Source organism: Thermobia domestica, chromosome 5 (assembly GCF_964235325.1).
Source record: "Thermobia domestica chromosome 5, izTheDome1.hap1.1, whole genome shotgun sequence".
In the NCBI taxonomy this organism is placed as follows: Eukaryota; Metazoa; Arthropoda; class Insecta; order Zygentoma; family Lepismatidae; genus Thermobia; species Thermobia domestica.
This window is the reverse complement of record NC_137458.1, coordinates 263,817,344-263,840,690: the sequence shown is the minus strand read 5'-3', so window position 1 is coordinate 263,840,690 and position 23,347 is coordinate 263,817,344. Positions and strand designations below refer to the sequence as shown.

Here is a 23,347-nt window from a genome sequence, read left to right as displayed (position 1 = left end):
TGTTTACGCTTGCACTCAAAATATAAATTCACAACCCTGGAAGGAAGGCAGAAACTTAATTTTCTTCATTTGTAAATCAATCTAAACAATTTGCTGTTGTATGGCAGATTTGAGTGAAACACACATAAAGTAAGACGATTGTAGTATGTTTGGATAAATAGCAATGCTCCATGGAGACATTGCTAATATCTACTTGTGCCATGTCTTGGTAATGGAGAATCAATCCTCTGAGTGAGTATATATCGGTCATGCTATATAGGGTTCTGAAGCTATTGGTAACTTAGTAAATTCCAAAATGCACTACGCAGCGTTATTCAAGGGGAATGCTTCAATTGTAATCTAAATGACATAGAATAATAATAATAAACGTGACAGAAACGTTTGTAGATTAAACGCATTTCTATATAAAATTAAGCAGATTAGCATATGAAGAACCACGTGTATAAAGATTTTACTTTCTGCAAGTAATCTGCATGTGATAGTAGAATATACAATAAGTAATGAAATAAAATGCCCAAATAAATAAATTATGAGTACTGCACACATATAGTAACGGTTTATGTATGAATTCTTATGCATTTTCACAATGAATAATATTATAGTACATATCGATGTTACTTGGCTTACGCAAAGCCCATCTACTCTAATGAACAAAATGTAATGTAGGGATGTTTGCTCTGTTCTGCTGATTTTAAATGTTGCTTTTATTTATGACATTGATAACTACAGGGTGAATTGTAAATTTTGAAGAGTTTTTTCCATATATAATTATTGATTATTAGGGTTGTGTTATTTCAATGAGTAGCTATAACTAAAATAACTCAGAGCGAACTAATACACACCGAAAGTCGTAAATGCACTAATGCTACCCTTATATGAATACAACATTATTAATTTTGTTTCTGATTCTTGAACTAAAAATAGTATAGACAGCTTAAATATGACTTCCTGTAATAATTGCAATACCCTCTAGCAAATATAGGTATCTTATTTTAGCCTTTCCAAATTCAGACTAACTTAGATGTTGATGAACGATCTGGCTCAATCATTACAAATCCTAACTTTTTGTAAATATTTTAGTAGATCCCTACAATCACTTTAAATAAATTCAAAAAATTTAAGAAACAACTTAAGGACAATAACATAAGGACAATTTTTCAGATTATGTTTTATTAATAACACAAACCATTTATTTACATTATATTTTATTTCTGCTACATATTTTCAAATAATTTTAATAATCTATTCAGATTATGTTTTAATTTATTTATTACAAAATACATTTATTTACATTACATTTTGTTTCTGCTACATTGGTTTTTACAAAAGTTCAATTATCTGCTTTAATAAATTTGAATTTACAAAGTCAAACGATTTCAATAAGCAACCAACTGTCAGGTTGAATTAAATCCAATTACGGTATATTCAACAAATAATTTCGACTGATATACAAAGAAATATTTATTTGCCTTTATTGCAAAAGACAATGCTGCGTTTAGTAATAATTACATTATTTTCGTAACACACAATCATTCTAAATACATATAATACAGTAGGGTCTTATTCTTACAGAAAATAAATAGATACATGCATTTACTGCCAGAACATTAAATTATTTTGGTTTTAGTTGCTTTTAGGAAGCTCTTAGATACATTACAAACTATTATACACACAGACAGACATACATATATAAACACTCATTTATATACAGTACTTGAAATTTTAAGAGAATATAGATAATGAGGCTTTAAAATAAGTCAACTCAGCGCCCAAAACTTAACTATACATATATTACCATCACAAAATTGTATCTAAAAGAATACAGAATAAAAGTTAAGTATTTACCTGTATATATCACATAGATAATCACAAAATATTTCACATTTTCAAAGAGGCACGGTGGCTCTATTATAGAATACTACCTCTAATGCGAGTAGTATATAGTTTGATCTCATGCCACTGAATATGAATTCGACAACCTCGTCTCAGTGTTGTTTTGTGTTTACTCCGACATTCGCATGCCCATCACTTTTAAAAGAATCAACTTTCACTAATTTATTCGTTTCCGTAGCCCAGCTTCTCCCAAATGTTGTACTGAGAAAACCTTGGGGCTCCACAAGTAATTCTCAATGACGCTTTGTGTTCCATTTAAGACCTTTTTAAAACTGTTAGTTGCTAAACTCAACCAAAGTGAGGAATATTAAATTACTGCTCAAAATCTAGCGAGAAAAACTACTTCAATCGCTGAAAATAAGTTCTATTATACTAGTTTAATTTTCTTGCTATCTCACCAGATGAAAGCAGTAGTCACTAGCCAGTGGATTAAGTATACTAGTCGTTGGCACTATTTCGACCTTTTATGCTTGTAAAGTACAACTATTGCTAGTAACATTTGCAGCTCATACGGATTCATATTGCATACAACTCAGACCCCACTTCAGCGTGGTGTTTCAATACTGGAACAAAATTTAGTTTGCTAAAACGTACCCTTTCGTGCCTTTAGTTTCAATGATGAAACATGACTTACTTTCAAGATCATTAATATAACAAACAAAAGGACTACACTGTGTATCATTCTCCATCTTAAAACAAAAATGAAAACGTTTTAACTAAATCAATGACCATAAAGAAGTAGACAAAAGTGGGCTGAAAGTGGATCAATATTACAAAATAGTGTTCATTAAGCGGCTTACGTAGCAGCCAGAAGAGAATGAATTAGTAGATAAGAATGAAGCTTTATGGTTGGAATTTATTTGAAGAGCAGAAAAGCTGCAAGTATGATATATATTATCCTATTCTTGTTTATTCCAGGTAAATAAAGGTAACCAAGAAAGTTATGTCGCTTTTCACCCACCACCTTCTAACATCGATATCTCACCTAACATGTACCTGGAGGATCAAAAATAGTACCCATCAGCATCCACGACCTTCTGCCAACGTTGTGAAAGGCCATGGATTTCATCGTGGTAGAACTTGGTGGACCGTGAACCGAAGAAAGTATGGAGTGAATTTTGTACCTCTACTAGGGATTTGAACTGGCGTCCTCTAAAGTGATTTTCCAAGGAGTGGAACAGGTGATAGTTGAACGGTGCAGTGTCAGGGGAGTAGGGCGGATGCAAGTGTTCCCCATCCAAGCGCAGAACGATGTCCCGGGTCTTCCCATCCATGTGGGGCTTCGAGTTGTCCTGTAAGCTGGCGACCCGTTTGCGATTCAGAAGTGTTGGCTCCAGAATTTTGAGTTTTTCCACAACACGACTCAACTACTGAGAGTAAACAGTTGCATTGATGCTCTGACCAGTTGGTAGAAATTCCCGATGCACGATGCCGCGAACAGTCCACCAAACACACAGCGCAACCTTCGTCTGGTCCAGTGCTGGTTTCGCCTGTTTTGGAATCGGTTCATGGGATGGGCTCATGGGATTCTGTGGAACTTCGTACAGGACCCATTTCTCATCATATGTCAACACCCTGTCCAGAAATGGCTCCTTCCTCAGACGAGACAGCAAAGAAATGCAGGTGTCTGCTCGCGTTGCCTTCTATCAAGGAGCCAAATCATAGGGAACCCCTCTACCAACTTATAGTGCTTCCCAAGTTGATGGAAGTTCTGCCGAATGGTTTCTCCATTCGCAGAATTGTAGTCCCAGTTCCTCACATATCTGGCTACTGTCCGCCTCAATTGCTGTCTGAAGATCTTCACTCTGTACATTTGTTGGAATTCCTGCACGTGGTGCGTCTTCGAGTGTCTGGTCACCATCCTTAAACTTGTTAAACCACCGCTGCACTATTCGAGTAGTCACGACACCCTCTCCAAAATCCTGGCATATCTTCTGCACCGCTGCATTGGCTTTTGACCCCAGTTTGAACTCGTACAGCATACACACCCTTATGACGCCATGTTCTCTCTGCCCTTACGTAATTTCACGATGTAAGTGAACTGTCACAACCAGGTAGTATGTTGAGTATACCCACACTAACAATTGATCTTCGCCTTATCTCCATTTGCATTCATCTCACGGTGTGAGGGCTAATTGAACACGGACCTCCACAAAAGTGACTGAACTTTCTTGTTTACCTTTATACTTATAAATCATTTATTCCAGATTGTATTATTCTTCCTAAGAGACATTTACCCTTAATGAGAAAGAAAATATTATTATAAAGGTAGACCTGGCAACTGTATATAAAACAATATCAAAGATGTATTACTAAAAACAATTTTAATCATGAAGGTGGTTATTTAACGACTAACATTTTATAAATCATTTATTCCAGATTGTATTATTCTTCCTAAGAGACATTTACCCTTAATGAGAAAGAAAATATTATTATAAAGGTAGACCTGGCAACTGTATATAAAACAATATCAAAGATGTATTACTAAAAACAATTTTAATCATGAAGGTGGTTATTTAACGACTAACATTTTATTAGTTCACCAGGGAGTGCGATCTAATTGATGTAGCGTTATGATGGTTTTAATATTTAACACAGTTTGGGTGATATAGATCCATTATATTGAATTACATAAATATTTTTATTGTTTCGATGCTGCTTCATGACAACGGACTTATTCAAAAGACAATATTTGTATAGATATTTTTTTCTCGAAAGCAAGTGTGGATGTGTAACAACCCTCGTTGTCCGACCAAAATTATCCTTTGTGAGTACATCGTTTTCTTTTTAAATTTGATTTTACAATTGATAGGATACATTTTTGACGAGATTTAGGATATCACAAGAAGTGTAACATAAAGGCTTCTGGAAATACTTCAATCGACATACAAACGTCATTAAAATCTTTACTAGATTGTATTACTTACTTAATCAATGCAGGAAGAATGTAATTTTAGTACAATAACTATGTTTCTTAATTATCATGTTTCTATTTGTTACAATGAAATCAGTCTTATTATATAATTGAAAGAACATGTATAAGGTAACATATTATTTCACAACTACATCACTTTTAATTGTATTGCTATCCATCTCCTATTTTTTAAATCTTTGTAACTGGTTGGGATACTAAATTGTTGGAAACGGTACTATGATTTTACTTTTATTGTAAACCACCCATCTGATGCGACGTGATATTTATCTAGGAACTATGTCATAAAATCTTTCGAAGAAAATACGACTCTAAATCTCTTCTGGCTGTGTTCCTACTTGTTAGAAATACGTTGTATCATGGATATAGTTTTCACGACATATTGTTGTGATAGTTGAAAAAAGCACTTTATGCTGACGTGGTAATACTACTAACCTGCTAGTATCGCAGAATATGTCGAATGATTTCTTCCTGTTGATGTTTTAAAGTTAAAAAATCTAATCTAATTTTATCCATTAGTTTAGAAGTTCTAAGATTGTTCCAAGATAAATTATCAACGATATACTTACTGCTTAAAAAAAAAACTATACGAGGGGAGACGTGGACAGTAACAATCTCAGGCATTTATCATCTGTAGACTATACAACAAAACATGGAGAATGTAAGTCTACTTACAAAGATTGGGAAAGGATCATATGAATCGGGAAAGTGCCAAGAGTGGTGGATATAATTTTGAAAATAGAAGCTTGGGAGTTGAAGTTAGTACGATATACTGTAAAAAGAAATTGATGTAATTGAAGTACAAAAGACAAGGAACGACCTGAGAAATGTCATAATACAAGGTGAGAAATTAAGAACTGAGTAGTAAGCTAAAGGAAAATTTCTCAAGATATATGTTTGTGAAAAGAAGTGCAGAAACCATCATTCAACACTGAATTGACAATGCTTGATGATAATACTTGTACATACAATATATATATACACAGAGGGTTGATTAATTCGTGTGTCAATTTCATTTGTTCACTGTGCAAAAGTGGTATGAGGTAAAGCCGTGCAATTTGGTGTAACTTTAGACGAAGGACATAACTTTTGTTTCGCTATAGAAGCATGTCACTTGTATTAAAGACTGAAGAGATATAGGTTCAAAGGTCAAATTTCCATTTTTCCTTATGGGACTGCAATGATAAATTGTGAACGAGCCTGAAAAAACGTAAATCGAAGCGATAACAAAGAAAAAGGCATATGGTATGATTCTATGTCACAAGCCGACCTAATATGCGTCAATTAAGTATCAAGGTCAGAGGTCACGGTCAGATCAAGGTCACAGGTCATCTTGAGAACCCATTTGATATGATGAGGTACGGACATTGTGTTGTTTTCAGTGTATATGGGTTCTCAAGATGACCTGTGACCTTGATCTGACCGTCACCTCTGACCTTAACACTTGATTGACGCATATTTAGTCGGCTTGCGACATAGAATCATACCATACAGCTTTTTCTTTGTTATCATTTTTATTTACCTTTTTTGCAGGCTCTTTTAGAATTTACCATTTCAGTCCAAAGTGAAAAGTCGAAATTTGACCAATGACCCTATATCTCTTCAACCTTTTGTACAAGTGACACGCTTCTATAGCAAAACAAAAGTTATATCCTTCGTCTAAAGTTATACCAAATTGCACGGCTTTACCTCATACCACTTTTGCACATTGAACAAATGAAATTGACACACGAATTAATCAGCCCTCTGTATATATATATATATATATATATATATATATATATATATATATATATATATATATATATATATATCGGGTGTTGCAAAATAATTGTTACAACTCTTGGAAGGTGACTCCTGCCACTGAGACAAGAAAAAAGTTCTATTAAACTTTCGGCTATCGGACATAGTTTCGGATCTACAAGATGCCGAATGCGTGGGAAAATGACTTTCGGACGCCATTAGTTCGGCAACTATCCAACGTAAAGAGGCGGGTAAAAAATTCAGTGAAGAAGTGATACCTGCTGTATTGAATTGGACATGTTTCACAATCCTACCATGCATGCGCAAGGGATTCCCCACAGGAAAGTAGGGAGTCCCGGATAATCTGCCAAATGAAAATTATTCTAAATGGATATGAATTTATAGGGTTTCTGCCAGGTAACAATAATTCGTTTGTATGAAGTTGATATCTGGAACAAATACAAAATGGCGGACATCTTAATGCCCGTTGTGTAGTTGCATAAACGCCAGGCTCGGATGGTGGCCAACAGTGACGTTCTGAGTATTAAGTGTACTCAAATGCTCTAGAAGAACGTCTGAAGTGTCGGTAGAGCACAACAGATTAAGCAGGGTGATTCACATGTGTCAAAATACGTAACGAAAAATGCCCAGAAATGCACTCATACTCAGTAAGCGTGAGCTCAAAGCGTTGGAAATGTAAAGATTAGCGTCAAGAACATGAGAGCCATTGCCAATTCACCAATGGTATTTCCTCAAAGCGATGCAATATGATGTGCACGGTTGCATATCAATAAGGATGCAACAACTGAGGCCAAGTAGAAATTGTGCAAGGGGACTCACAAAGAAACTGGGTAAACGAAATGAATATCACTAGTGGGATCGCATGATCGATATTGAAATGTGGCCAATGTATGTGTTGATATCGACATGTAGCTAGTGGACAAATGTCAACATGTCCCACTACTGCTGATTTGATGAAATAGCATTGGTGAATTGGCAATGGCTCTCATGTTCTTGACGCTAATCTTTACATTTCCAACGCCTTGAACTCACGCTTACTGAGTATGAGTGCATTTCTGGGCATTTTTCATTACGTGTTTCCACACATGTGAATCACCCTGCTTCATCTGTTGTGCTCTACCGACACTCCAGATGTCTTTCTAGAGCATCTGAGTACAAATTCGCTACACTTAATACCCAGAACGTCACTGTTGGCCAGCATCCGAGCCTGGCGATTATGCAACCGCACACAACGGGCATGAAGATGTCCGCCATTTTGTATTTGTTCCAGATACCTACTTAATACAAATGAATTATTGTTACCTGGTAGAAACCCTATAAATTCATATCCATTTAGTATAATTTTCATTTGGCAGATTATCCGGGACTCCCTACGTTCCTTTGGGGAATCCCTTGCACGTGCATGGTAGGATTGTGAAACATACAAAATTCAATACAGCAGGTATGACTTCTTCAGTGAATTTTTTACCCGCCCTCTTTACGTTGGATAGTTTCCGAACTATTGGAGTCCGAAAGTCATTTTCCCACGCTTTCGGCACCTTGTAGATCCGAAACTATGTCCGGTGGCCGAAAGTTCAAGAGAACTTTTTTTCTTGTCTCAGTGACAGGAGTCACCTCGCAAGAGTTGTAACACTTATTTTGCAACACCCGATATATGAATGTATGTATCACAGTGAACATAACCCTACAAGTAACAATTGTTCGAGAGTCCAATCCTCAGGTTCTTCTAGAAATTTTTCTTTTACAAGATGCGGTGATTCACACATTAAACTACTTTGTGAAATATTTGCCACGATTGATTTTTCGTGCACTATTGTTACATCGTTTTGATGAAATCTCATTGTGTTAATTATGTAACAATCGCAAAGCATTGACTCAGTATTCATATTCAACCGAACATTATATCTTCCTTCTTCTATTACAGGCTCCAAATCTGTATCGTTTAAAACTATTTCACGTATGTCATTATTCCTCAGATCTATTTCTAGTTCTTGTGAAGAATAAAGGAAATCAAATAGTGTTAGGTTTTCTATGTTATTATCTGATAGATTAAGCAAACGTATTTCTTTCCATTTCCTCCATTCAAGATCTATTTTAGAAATACTGTTCTTAGAAATATCAAAACTGTCGTTAATTACGACATTATTTACAATGTAAATGTCGTTGCTACTGACATTAATAATCTTTAATGAAATGGGACTTTTACTTGTAAAGATATGCTTTACCTTATCAAAAGATAAATTAATTATTTTAATATTTTTGGGAATGAAAAATGCGTGGACACATGAGTTGAAAACATAACATTTGTAATGTACAAATGCCTCTGTATAATCTTTCTCATCCCCAATATATACAGCTTGTACAACATGATTATGGCTTACGTCTAAATATTTTAAATATTTGGAAGAATCAAACGAAAGCTGCTCTATTCTGTTTATAGCATTGTTCTGTAACTTAAGCTCTTCAAGAAAATATAACTTTTTAAATAGTTTAACATATATAAAAGTATAATTATTGTAGTTTAAGTTTAGAATGCGAAGACGTCGAAGATTAAATCTAAATGGATGACGTTCTGAAAGTCTGTTGTGATCGAGCTGGAAGATTTCAAGACTTTTAACGTTTGAGATAAAATCATTTGGAAGGTCATGAATTAAATTTTCACCTAAATCTAGCTCTTTTAAATTTTTAGCATCTTTAAGGAATTCAGACGAAACAAATTCAATCCTACAGTTTCGCATTTCTATCTTCTCAAGCGAATCTATGTAATTAAACTTTATATTACTTGTAATATTTGGAGCATAATTGTGCGAAATGGAAAGGTGCCTAACTCTGCCTTCGAAAATCAGATTTGAGAGTGATAAATTATTATTTGATATGTCAATATATCTAAGATTATATTTCGAAAATACGAATATCCATTTACTTTCACTCAAAGATAACTGAGTAAAGCTTACATATACAATTGAGAGGTTCTCGAGCCCGCTAATTGAATTTACTGGGAGTATTCTAAGCGGGTTATTATTTAAACGCAATATTCTCAAATTTAAGAGAGAACTGAAACATTTATTTGGAACTATTTTTATTTCGTTATAAGATAAATCAAGTTCTTCTAGTTGATTCAATGTTTCGAACCAGTTTGGATCTATTCTTTGTAGATTGTTTCCAGTTAGTTTTAACCATATAAGTCCAGTAACTTCTTTCAATATAAATGGTGGTAAATATGTAAGTTTCTTATTACCATTAATCATTAACTCTCTCAATTTGGTAAGGTTACGAAACAAATCCTCCGGTAGTTCTGATAGATTTGAAGAGAAAATATACAAAGTATAAGTATTTATAGCAAAGATACCACTTTGAATATTGGTAACATGAGGAATCGATAGGCAAATTTTGCTTCTTGCAGAGAATTTAATGTCGCATTCAAAGACCTTAGAGAGAGTTATATTAGCGAAATCTAACGACGCATTATTACTAGCTGTCAGAAATAATTGGAATTCATTTGTCCCTTGTTGCAGACAATTGATTGATTTACTGAACTCTTCCATAAATTTACTGTTTATAGTACAGTTTTTAATTGCTATTGCTGTTCTCACTGTTTCTGTAGCTTTGATGTTTCTGAAAGGTAGAAAAATGTCCCTCGGAATATGAACATCAGAATCAGTTAAACATTCAAATACAAAATCCACGTTCTCATCTTTATACATTTTGGCTATAAAGTTGTTGACACAGGTAATTCTGGTTTGATCGACAGAATGCACGTGATCACATTCTACAGCTTTGTCCTTTGTAATTACAGCGGGTTTAGGTGACACAATGTTAATAATAGAAAACAAAAAAAGCCAAATCAAGATATTCAATAAAATCTTCATATTGACTCTTAAGTACGTAGCTTACTTGACAGTTTACCTTAACTAACTCAAATCAACACGTCAATATTTTCAAACTCACTGGAAAGTGTTCATGATCTGAAATAAATGAAAAATAAGAAATAATTTATATAATCTAGAGAAATTCGAATCATTAGTTGAATACGAAGAGAAACTAAACTACTTTATACAAATTGTTACATGTTTTAGTAATATTTGAAATAGAGAAAAGAATGATCTCTTGTACCAAGCAACAAATTCCATCTTAGAAAAGAAGAAGGATTTTCTAATTAAAGTTCAATCTATCTCGTATTACGTTTGAGGAAAGGAGCATGATGCATGTAGATTAATACCACAAACATATTGACATTTTCTTGGTTCCCGTTCGTTAAGAGTGCATTCATTCATATTAAATCTAAATTATAACTGCAATATAGGTACAAAGTTTCTTCAACGATAAAAATCTCTTTTGTAGTTTTATATCCACTGTTGCTAATATAGGAATTGCAAAAATAGAATATCACTTTTGGTGTACAGAGGAAGCTCATTATAGTAACATAACAAAGACATGAGCAAAAATCATGTGTCTAAACCAATAACATCAGTATATTTTTATACTCAATATATTATTCTAAAATAGCTAGCTATTGATTTGCTATAATTATCACTTCGTCAGTACTACATGTTCTCAGAGAAAAACTTCCAGCCCACGCTCACTCATTCATCAATCCCGAACCACCTGAGGACTCGAATTGTTAAAATCCATAAAATCCTTCCCCTCTAGTTCGGCAGGCGAAATGGATAATCTCCGTCCCTCAATCTTAAAAAATCTACTTATAAATCAAGACTTTGATTCAAATGAACGCTTAATCACATCCAATTGTGAATTTATGCACTTAATTATATCTGGGAAAGTGCCGACTATTTTACGACCAATTTTTTTGGAGCTTCATTTAGAGCACTGAAGAAGAAAAACGGTCTAATTCGCCCGATATCTGTTGGTAATGTTTGGAGACGCTTAGCAGTAAAATTATCTGCTTCAGGATACGAGATTCATTAATTAACATACTACCACCACACCACCTAAGGCATTCGTACATGCTGCCAGAATATACTACTCATCTCCCCATACTGAAGTGGAAGCATTTTTAAAAATTGACTTCCGCAATGCCTTTAATGAACTCAACCGAGACTCAATATTACAATCTGTTAAAATTAGCTTTCCAACTTACTATCCACATATCTACCAATGCTACTCCGAACCAAGCAATCTTTTCATAAATGATATCATAATTCACTCACAACGTGGAGTACAGTCAGGCGACCCACTTGGACCAGCACTGTTCGTCCTAAACATCCATCACATTATTAAGGATATGAACACAGATTTAAATATCTGGTACTTATATGACTGTACCATCGCTGGAAATATCGAAGTAGTACTACGCGCTTTCAATAAAATTCGTGTAGAAGCTTCATCTATTGGATTGTTTCTTAACTTTTCCAAATGTGAAGTGAGTTTTCTGAGCACCAGAGACGATGAAGTTCATGAACTCTATGAAAGATTTAACGAAGTAGCACCTGGTATCAAATTCTTATCACCTACCAATGCGTAAACTTTAGGCGCTGCCATCTCTACCGAATCAAGGAGCAACATTTTATTGGACAAGATATCAAAATTAGAATTAGCCTTTTCTCAATTATCAAAACTTTTTGCTCACTCCGCTTATTATTTACTACGAGCTTCACTCTCGCTTCCAAGATTACTATATTTTATTCGTTGCTACCCTTCTTGTCAGGATGATAAATTACTTGACAAATTCGACCACACTCTTAAAACAGGACTGGAATCCATTCTAAACTGTTCTTTGAAAGACAATTCATGGTTACAAGCTTCCTTACCAGTTGAGAATGGAGGCCTTGGGATTCGTCGAGCCATGGATATCGCCATACCTTCTTCCCTCGCATCATTCTATGGCTCACGAGAACTAATTGGATCTCTTCTTTAACAGAAGTTTGACTTAGACTCGATTCGAGATGTACAAGAATGCATCGATAAATGGAGTAGTCTGGTTGGAATGGACTCCCCACCTAACGACAAAAGGCATGTCCAGTCTGTTTGGAATGAACCTATAGACAAGCTTCGCTTATCTTCACTGCCATCATCAACTACTAACCCAGATGACAAAGCCAGGCTGTTAGCTGTCTCCTCCTTCAAAAACGGAGCTTGGCTTCAAGCCCTTCTTACACACTCGGCCTACAACTTTCTAATGAGAGCTTTCATATTGCTACAACTCAGCGCTTAGGTGCTAATATTTGTGAGCCTCACTACTGTCCTGCTTGCAACGCATATATTGATAATAAAGAATTACATGGTCTTTCATATAAAAAAGTGCGGGAAGACAATCTCGACATCATATTGTGAACATCATTTGTATAGTCCTCGTATTAGCGGGAGTTCCTTCAATAAAAGAACCATATGGTTGTTGCAGCTCTGATGATATGACCTTAGTACCGTGGAAAAACGGAAAACACTAGTCTGGGATTTCACATGTTCCGATACGTTTGTTCCTTCCAACATACCCCATTCTTCAATTATTCAATGGATATATATATATATATATATATATATATATATATATATATATATATATATATATATATATATATATATATATATATATACACATTTCATGTATACCGACTTGTTTTTGAATCATTTAGAAAATGTAATATAATTGTCGTTGTGTGCAACGGCTGATGATTTTGCACCCGAAAATGTTCCAGAGAAAACAGTCGTAGCAGATATGGTTTATTTCCCGTATTTTGATGCAATGCATCACATACTCTTCTCTGAGAATTCCCCTCTTCATTTAGCATTATATTTAAGTTGTATTCATATCCGATGGTACTACGACTACATAATGAGGGTTATTACTGTTAGTTTGGAGAAAATTTCCTGTAAAACGATTAATTATTAATGTTCATGAAAATATTGAATTTTCCTCTTTAATATAGTGAAAATGAGAAATTATGGCATCTCCAACCTTCGTAGTAAGTTTGTCATTACTTTACTTCTTTCATTCATGCTCTCTCTTCCATGAACACACCAAAAACATTCACACGTTCACCTGAAAGTTTTAATTATGAAGCATTCATGTAAACTAGCCATGTTTAAACAAAGAGATCAGATCAAAATAGGCATTAAGAAAAGGAAACAAGGAGGGAATAATACCGTGCATTTCTTCTGTGAAATGGCCATGGATAAGCAGTATATGTATTTACTCTACTTCTTCATTTTACTCTACTACTCTACTCTACTACCAACTCTATGGAAGACTGGAGTTTCTCCTTGCTTAGACCACGATTTTATTTATACATTGCTCCGAACAGAGGCATAAATTGCTATAAAAAACTATAGAAACACAAATATGAAAGAGTAATTAGACGAAATTGTGACTGAGTTAAGTTTCGCTAGAGGAGACATATTGTTGAAAAACATAAACAAATTCTTTCTACTTGTCTGGAACAAGGAGGAATTGCCACAAGAGTGGAAAAGATCAATCACTGATACAATGCACAAGGAAGGTAACAAAGCAGATCGTACTAATTATTTAGGCATTGCTCTTCTGTAAACACCTTATAAAACCCTCTGAACGTTATGTTAGCAAGATTCACCCCATAACTAATTTAAATTATTATTAAGATTGTTAGTGCAAATGTATAAGGAATCGATAAACTGCCACGAGGAATTGTCCATTCCATAAACATTCGAAAAGAAATGGAAATACAACACCCCAGTACATTATTTACTGAGTTTAGAAAAGCCTACAACTTGGGTAGGACGAAATCATTGTACATTTATAAACAATATTAAGTTGGATGTATGATAAATCATAGCAACATTCTTATAGAGTTCGGATTCCAGAAATAAGTAGTTGGAATAATTAAAATGTGTTTAAACCAATTCCAAAGAAATATCCGCGTAGGAAAATAATTGTCTATGAGATTTCCAGTTGAGAATGGCCTGGAACAAGTAGATATGTTATCACCATTATTATTTAACTTTGTTCTGAAGTGGGCTACGAGAAAAATCTAAGGTAGAAACCAAGACCTAGAGCTGAATAGTCTTCACCAGGTTATAGCGTATATTGATGATGTAAATCTGATAGAGGAAGATAGGTGAACAAAAATGCAGAGATTTTATTAAATGCTTGCAGAGATATGTGTTTAGAAGCAAACACAGAGATAATTAAATACATGAACATTCATCGTAATCGTAATGCTGCCAACAATGGTTATGTCAAAGAATTATATGAGTGGATCTAGTATCTTTCCTTGACATGTTGGGTCGATTAAACAGAAAATTACATGTCAATAAATATGATACAGATCTTACCTGGCAATCAACGATGGACCCTGAAATACTACTTCCGGGTTTAGTAGAATAATATTCACGACGATTTTTTTTATTATTGAAATGTTGAACTGATTACAAAGGAAACAGCTTCTCACTATATGTTATGGTCTTGATCTATGCTTCTAAACGTTGAAATTGGAAATGGTTCATTTCTACCATTCCCCGTTTCAATAAAGTGTCGACAGAGAAGATGAAACTTGTTATTTTGATAGATTTCAACAAACAGCTTCTCGATATATTCTATAGTTTTCACTTTATGCAAATCAATATTCAAACGAAAAATATTAGTATATTTCAACCAATTCAAGATTTGGTAGAGTATTATAGATGTTTATGTATGTTTTCTTCAGACGATGTTTTCTTTCTAAAACCCCTTCCTGGTAACTATTATCGTTCTATCAAACAGAACATCACAGAAATCAGAAGTTGTTGAAGTCTATCACTTCCGGTTTGAATATAGAGCTAACGGAGGAAATAAACTTAATCTTGGAACGCTGAATCGATTACAGAATCTGCTTTCAGATACATCTGACAGTTTTTGTTCTGATGACTTGACAGTCAGATGAACGGATGAACCCATTCTATAGGTCTTCCATTATTTATGCATATCATTCATTTGTAATTATTTTTGAGTACAGATTGTAATTAGGTTTATATTCTAAATTTCTAGACAATGTCGAAAAGATGTGTTTTATTTATACGTGTAACGACTGATATTCACTTAATTTGCTGCGTTTGAAGTGCATAGCTTTAATTTCAATGGAAATTTGCAAATTGATTACAAATAAGTATTATAAATATTATTTTAAAGCACAAGTTCATGAATGTAAATTACTATGTCTGGTCAAATAAATTTAATTTCCAATTATAAGTGTTTCCTAATGCTAGGAAGGGAGGCATGGTATGTTTCAGTAGGTGGACGCTTACGTCTGGTGCGTGAGGTCCTGGGTTTGATCCTCAAAAGTAAGTACGTTTGTGCTGGATAACATGGTCTCTGTGGGTTTTCTGTCGCTACTCCTAGATTCTCATTTCACCAATCCTTCCATTCATTTACTTGCTTTAATCATTACGTTTCTTGGCCTCATGGGCATAATAGTGGGACCTTAAACTGAAAGATTTCTTTTATTTCATGTACATAGTCCGAGTGTGTGTGTTTAGTATACAAGATATAAGATGAGGTTACGGTGAGAATAAATAAATATATATATATATATATATATATATATATATATATATATATATATATATATATATATATATATATATATATATATATATATCTTAACATTGAGAAGCAGTTAGAGAGCAGCGTCAATTAGGAGATGGCGGTGCTCTCTAACGAAATAAAATTACAATCCCATTTTTAAGTTTGATGTTTTGATCGAACACAATGTAACCATAAAGACGTCCGTTTGGGCTAAGAATCCAATATCAATCAAATTGAGATTGATGTGCTAACCACACATCTCTCAACTAAAATCTGTCTGGTAGATTATAGTTTTGGGTTGCCATAGCCAGGAACCCAGACGTATGATATAAACTTTACTATATCATGATTATTGGTAAATGAAATTCAACGTAATGATTTTAAGAATAGGTTATAAACTTGAAGCAAGCTGAAATCAAATCAGGTACCCAACCCTCCTATTTGAATTTTTGAAAACTGCAACAGAAACCAATGGATTTAAACTTTCCAATTGGAAGAGAAGATAAGGAACGAAACCCTTTCTTTACACGTTGGCTACACATTGAAAACATTTTCCCACTATCTCTTGCGAAAAAGAAGTGAAAAGAAATTTTAGCTTAACACCCAAAGAAACTAAGAGAGCCGATGATAATGATAGTGTATGAAATGTTGGGATGAAGAAAGTCGGAGGAAACGAAAACAGACTCAACATAGGATACTTGTCCACCACTTAGTTCACGCGATACTTGGTAGCATCGAAACAGAGACCCCACGCACTTAGAGGTGAGGACTCTACCACTTTTTATTATTTTTGAGTACAGTAATTGACAATTTAGATACAGAAGCAGTTCGGTTATAAACGCAGTACTCAGAGTAACTGCTCATCACTAATAAAGAATAATACAAATAATATTAAAATAATACAGCAATATGATTAGCAAATTGCTTTTGGTTACAAGCAGGGATGAATTCAGGGGGTAGGCCGGGGGGAATCTCCCCCCCCGAAGAAAATTGATTCCCCCCAGGAGAAACTCAAAAAATTTCAGTCACAAAATGTAGAAATTACTTCACCCAATTATTTGTTTTTCTTTCCGTGCACGTGCAGACGAAATCCGATCTCTCAATATACATATAAATGACGCAGACCCATTCTATATAAATATTAACCATGTAACATCTAAGATAGAATACCGAATAGTCAATAAAACTTGTATTTCTTAACGCTATGACCGAGTTTGGCAAAACAAGTAATTCTTAACTGTTGAAGAATGGTTTGTATTTTAGTAGGTACTATACTCTCGCCTTATATTATATATTAGTAGGTAGCACTAGCACCGATTGAGATAGGAAAGGAAAGATAGAAAAGATCTTTCGATCATTCCATATGATCTCTGATGTCAGCAGACTTCAGTTCTTGAAAATGTACAATTCTTGCATTATTTGAAATAGAACGACCTAATTCTTATTTTTCGCATTGGAAAAACAGATGTAAATGTGTTTTACGATTGTTAAAGTAAACACACCTTTCTTTAATTAAAAATAAGTCAGTTAAAAGGTTAAATTCAGAGGGCATCATTTAGAGGGATCAAGGAGGAACAGTTATCCCTCCTGGGTTAGAGATTTATATAGAATTTATCAATATAATAGTAGTATATAAGTGAAAGATTGCTATTGAAGGTGATGAAGATCCTGGTCAGTGCCGTGCCGTGCGGGAGGGACAAGCGGGGCGCCGGTCCCGGGCGCCGAAGTAAGGGGCGCAAAATTCGGGAAAGAGAAAGAAAAGAAGGAAAAAAGAGGATTGAAACATGTGCACATGTGGGCATGTGCACATATATAAAATGAAAGGAAAAAATTAATCAAAAGTGCTCAAAATTAAGGAAAAGCAGGGTTTACTTTTTAAAATTTTCTCACCTTTCGTGGCTGGTCTGTCGACCTCACTCATATATACGGGGGGTGCCGTCGTATACTCTCTCCCCAATGGCTGATTTTCCACGACACGGCACTAATCCTACTGAAGATTTCGTAAATTAAACTATTGCAGTGCAGAAACCAAGGATAATATGCTTGATTTAGAATCAGAAGTTTGAGAAAGAATAATAACATTTTGTTAAGATATTCCTATGTATGTTTTTTTAAGGACAAAAAATATTTGAGTTCATTTAAATCTTCTGCATTAGTAACAAACAATAACTACTGAATATAGGAAGTAATAACAAAAATAGCTACTGTAAATAGCAGTTAAAGTTTAGTCTAAAATATTTTTGCCAGTCTTTATTTAATGTTTTAGATAAAATTAAACGATTGTTTTTTTTAAATATAATCTCACATTGAATATTTATCAGCAATTAGTCTCAATATTAGGTAAGATGTGCATGTGAATTGAATTGCTAAATATGCTGCTTTCTTGCAAAAATACTGGAAAAAGAACCCCCCGAGAAATAGACATTCCCCCCGGGTGAAAATGTCTGAATTCAACACTGGTTACAAGGCGTGGAAATTTGCTTTCCATGAAACCTTAAATATGACATATAAATATCCATATGAAATTACGAATCTGAAGTCAATACATAAAATGTTGGCTTTGCTTAAAATACACTATTGTTTTTCATTTTAGGAAAAATTTAACAAATAAGTATATAATGATATCAGTGACATTTCCATGATATGAAAACAAATGATAAATTTTACTCAGAAGGGTGCTAAAAGGCTGTCATGTATTCTAAAAGTAGTACGAGCCCCACCTGAGACAAATTTTTGCCCATCGCACATTTGCTTATGCATTTTAGGGCCCCATACACCACAGCGTCATTGCGAATGAGTCAGAGGTAGTTTGACCCGATTATTGCGTCACCTATTGAAATTTTTGACTTATGCTTACTCAGGAGCCATGTACGCTGTTTATTTATTTATTTGTCACCTATAACAGGACTGTTGTCCCAATTACAATAGGCTTACATGAATTAAATTATATTCAAATACTTATATACATGTACAATAATAAGAATAAAAATAAAAATAAAAATAAAATAAAACTAAAAGAGAGGAAAAATAGAAAGAAAAACGAGTAAATAAAAATAAAATAAAATAAAAGAAAGAAAGGTATACGTTTGATTGGCATTGGTGTAAAGAAAAACAAAATAATGTTACATCTATAACGTAATAGAAAAAAAGAACTATGTATACAATGTTCGAATAATCATCTGACGCATTACTTGTCTGATATTTGTTTCAACAATTGCAAATATAAAGGATATAATAGAGAAAATTATACAATATATACAATATTTTAATAATCATCTGACACACCTCTTATCTAATGTTTGTTTTAATAATTTCAAATATAAAGTGTATGGCAAAGAAAGATCAATCTCTGGACTTTCCTTAGATACTTTATTATAATTTCGACAAATTCTAATTAGGGGGGAATTCATATGCATAGAAGTTCTAGATTTTACAGTATAAAATAGCGATCTAGTCCGTAAGTTCATTTTGGCAGTATTAAAACTTAACTTACTTATGCATTCATGATTATCTATAATGCCATTCACCAATTTAAATAAGAAAATCAATTGAGATATTTCTCTTCGTGTAGTTAATTGCGAATATTTAAAAATGTCTAATAATTTGCTGTAAGAAACTCTCATGTCATAGGAATTCACCCTGTACATTTTAAAATACAAATATCGTAAAAACTTCTTTTGTATTTTTTCAATATTTCTTTCCTGTTGTTTATAGTAAGGAGTCCATACTATTGACGCATACTCTAACTTGCTACGTACTAAGCTATTAAACAAAACCGTACAAGCTCTTATGTTAGTAAATTCATTTGTATTTCTAATTTAAAATCCTAAAGATTTGTATGCCTCATTAGTCATTTTATGTATATGTTGATTAAGGCATAGTTTAGAATCTATAAGGACGCCTAAATCATTTACATGTCTAACTCTTTGTATTATAATGCTATTCATAGAATAATTGGAATTAGATAGGGTTACCTTTCTCGAGAACGTTATTACCGAACATTTATTTATATTAAAAGGCAATTTATTGTCAATACTCCATCTGTAACAGCTATCTAAATCCATTTGTAACTTGATTACATCACCGTTGTTCTTTATTTCTTTATACAATTTCATGTAGTCTGCATACAACAAACATTTGGAGTATTTTATAACTCGAGGCAAATCATTGATAAACAACAGAAAAAGTAATGGTCCAAGATTTGAACCTTGTGGTACACCCGATAAGACTCTATACTGTGACGAACTTAACTGATTATATAATACATACTGTACGCGATGTTTAAGATACGATACCACTAATGTCAATAATTTATATGATAATCCAAAGGAAGATAATTTTCGTAGTAACATATCATGATTGAGTCTGTCGAAAGCTTTTGCAAAATCCGTATATATAGTATCAACCATAAAATTATTATTTATGGAATCTGAGATATTTTGGATAAATGTAATTAAGTTGGTCACAGTTGAACGTCCTGGATAAAATCCGTGTTGATATATGGATATGTATGATTTAACATGATTAAAAATTCTATTAAAAATTATGTGCTCAAATATTTTAGCCGGAGTTGATATAAGTGATATTGGCCTATAATTTTCAATTAAATTTGTATTACCTTTTTTCAGAATAGGACAAACTTTACTGACTTTCCACAATTTAGGAAATGTTGCCGTTTTCAATATTAAATTAAAAATATAATACAAAGGGGAAATTAAAATATCACCACAACCTTTGAACACATAGCTAGGAATAGAGTCTGGACCACTTGCCTTAGATGGCTTTAGTTTTTTGATGGATTCTTTAATTTCAAGTTCAGTTATAAAATCAATTGTTAAATTCTGAGAAACTTCCATAGTACTTATATCAGGAATAACGTAAGAAGAAGAATCTGAACTATACACACTTCGGAAATACAGCGCAAAACTGTCTGCAATATCTCTGTCAGAGTTCAACTTCTGATTATTGTAAAACACATTTATTTACAAAATTATTATTTTTCTTGGATTTAATAAAATTCCAAAAACATTTAGAATTCTTTTTTAGAGTATTTTCAGTTTGTAATATATAATTCTCGTACGCAGTGCTCAACATACGTTTCAGCTGTCTACGAAGTTCAATAAATTTATTATAGTTATACTCCGATTGAGTTTTGTGTTTTCTATAATAATACTTTTGCTTGAGAATAGTAATAATTTCATGGGTAAACCAACAAGGGTTTATCTTTTCTTTGTTACGTATCTATCAATAACACCATTAACTACTTCATAGAAAATATCCACGGCCTTATCAACGTTATTGGAGTTAGTTACTTCGTTCCAATTTTGTTTCTGTAATGATTTATGTAAATTGAAAAAGTCAGCTTTACTGTAATCATATACAATAATAGGACTTGGTTTAATAGTAAACTTTGAACTCTTAATATAAAGTTGACAGGTTAAAGAGGGATGATGATAATCTACAGGTAATAAAGGAAATATACACTTAGATACATTTAGACCTCCTTCAATGTTAGAAAGAACTAAATCCAAAGTTTTTCCATTACTATTTCTCACTCTATTAAATGATTGTAAATTAACCAATGACAAGAAGTTGGCCAACGAAACACAAACCAGACTACCTTGCAACAAGTCAAAATCAAAATCGGTAGTTTCTGGAATATTGAAATCACCGAAAATTAATAAGTTATTGTGCTGAATATCCTTAACCTGCTCGATTTTTGCAAAAAAATCTTGATATTTATCTACTTTTGTTTTCGGTGGAAAATAAACTACAATTATATAAAAAGATTTATGTGCTAATACCAATTTTATGAACAGTATTTCAATTCTTTCAATAGTTATTGGAATATTTTCAACAACAAAATCCTTGAGGACAGCAATCATAACGCCACCCCCATTCCTGTTGCAAATGAGTTAGAGGTGCCTTGGCCAAGCTAATGCGTTTGTATGACGTCATTGTATTAGAGGTTTTTGAACAGAGGTTAGTTTTCTTGTATGAGTATAAAATTACTAAAAACATGATCTTTGATCTTTTCTTGATGATTTATTACGTTATGAATTAGTACAGGATTTATGTTGCTTCTCAAATCGTTCTCTTTTATGGCATAAAATTTGGAGAGTTTCATCTCCTTTGATGAGATGTTATTACAATGTATTGTTATCGCGGATGTGAATGAATTAAAGGTATTTAGTGCGAGGTAATGTTTTCGTATGACGTCACTGAACTGGGATTTTCGGTTTGGGGGTTATGATGGCTTGTTTAGTTCCCCTTTATGGATATAAATTTATTGAAAACAAGGTCTTTGATCTCTTTCTTGTTGATCTATTACATTATGAATTAGTAGAACCCCAGTAATAGTATGAATTAGTATTAGTATTACTATGAAAATCAAAACCTTTGTAAGGAATACTTAACTTTTGGTTGTTTTAGTTTTCATTCATGGGACTTATGGGACTCAAAGCACGATATTCAATTGTCACAAGTGTGTCCAGGAAAGCATACATTTATTTGAGATGCATAAAAGAAAGGGAGGGGCTAGCTAGTACCTCTTAAATAACAACAATAATTTATATCGTATTCGTTTGTGGATTAAATAAAACTGTTGCAAAGTTTAAAAAGCTTTTTTGTGTATTGGCTTATAATAATGTGTTAAAAGAAAACGTCAGCTATATCGTGTTACATGTGCTTACGTATTCGTTGTCAGTATCGTTGATATTCTTTTGTTATTGCATATCGAACAAATATGGTGTTTAATGTCAAATAGTGTGTAAAGGTTTACTTTATAAAGATATATTCATTCTTTGAGAAGGAGGAAAGGGAGGGATAAGGTGATATCGGACCTAGTTAGCAGCTCTCGTTTTCTTTCGTGCATTAAAATATAAAAATGACGTCACAGTTATTTCTTACGATAAAACACGAACATATATGTGTAATGGTTTACTTTGAAAGAATACATTCATTCCTAGGAAGGTAAAAGAGGGAAGGGATGAGATGATTTCGAACCTAATTACTACCTTTCGTTTCCTTCGTGGATAAATAATAATGATGTCATATTTACTCTTTTCTTAAATCTAATTGGTTCATTGTAATAACTCTTCTAGTGAGATAACAATGAATACGAAACGGTTTGATTATTGGTTTCAGCGATTTAGAACTTTAGCGTTCCAGTCTTTAGTTAAATTAATAAAGGCTTGGCTGATGGATAGCTGTTCCGACAGCACTTGTTATATGCTTGTTATGGGTCGTTAAGGTTCATGAATAAA

At 33.4% G+C, this 23,347-nt stretch overlaps 1 protein-coding gene across 1 annotated transcript; it reads right to left on the bottom strand.

Annotated features, from left to right (window-relative positions):
* Positions 1-1,797: 1,797 nt before the first annotated feature.
* LOC145685510 (uncharacterized) lies at positions 1,798-17,231 on the bottom strand. Its single transcript, XM_081757905.1, has 3 exons — positions 17,184-17,231; positions 8,649-8,814; positions 1,798-1,811 (listed from the first exon to the last, which is right to left on the bottom strand). Exons 1-3 carry the CDS (start codon positions 17,229-17,231, stop codon positions 1,798-1,800), a joined length of 228 nt encoding a protein of 75 aa, XP_081614031.1.
* Positions 17,232-23,347: the final 6,116 nt, after the last annotated feature.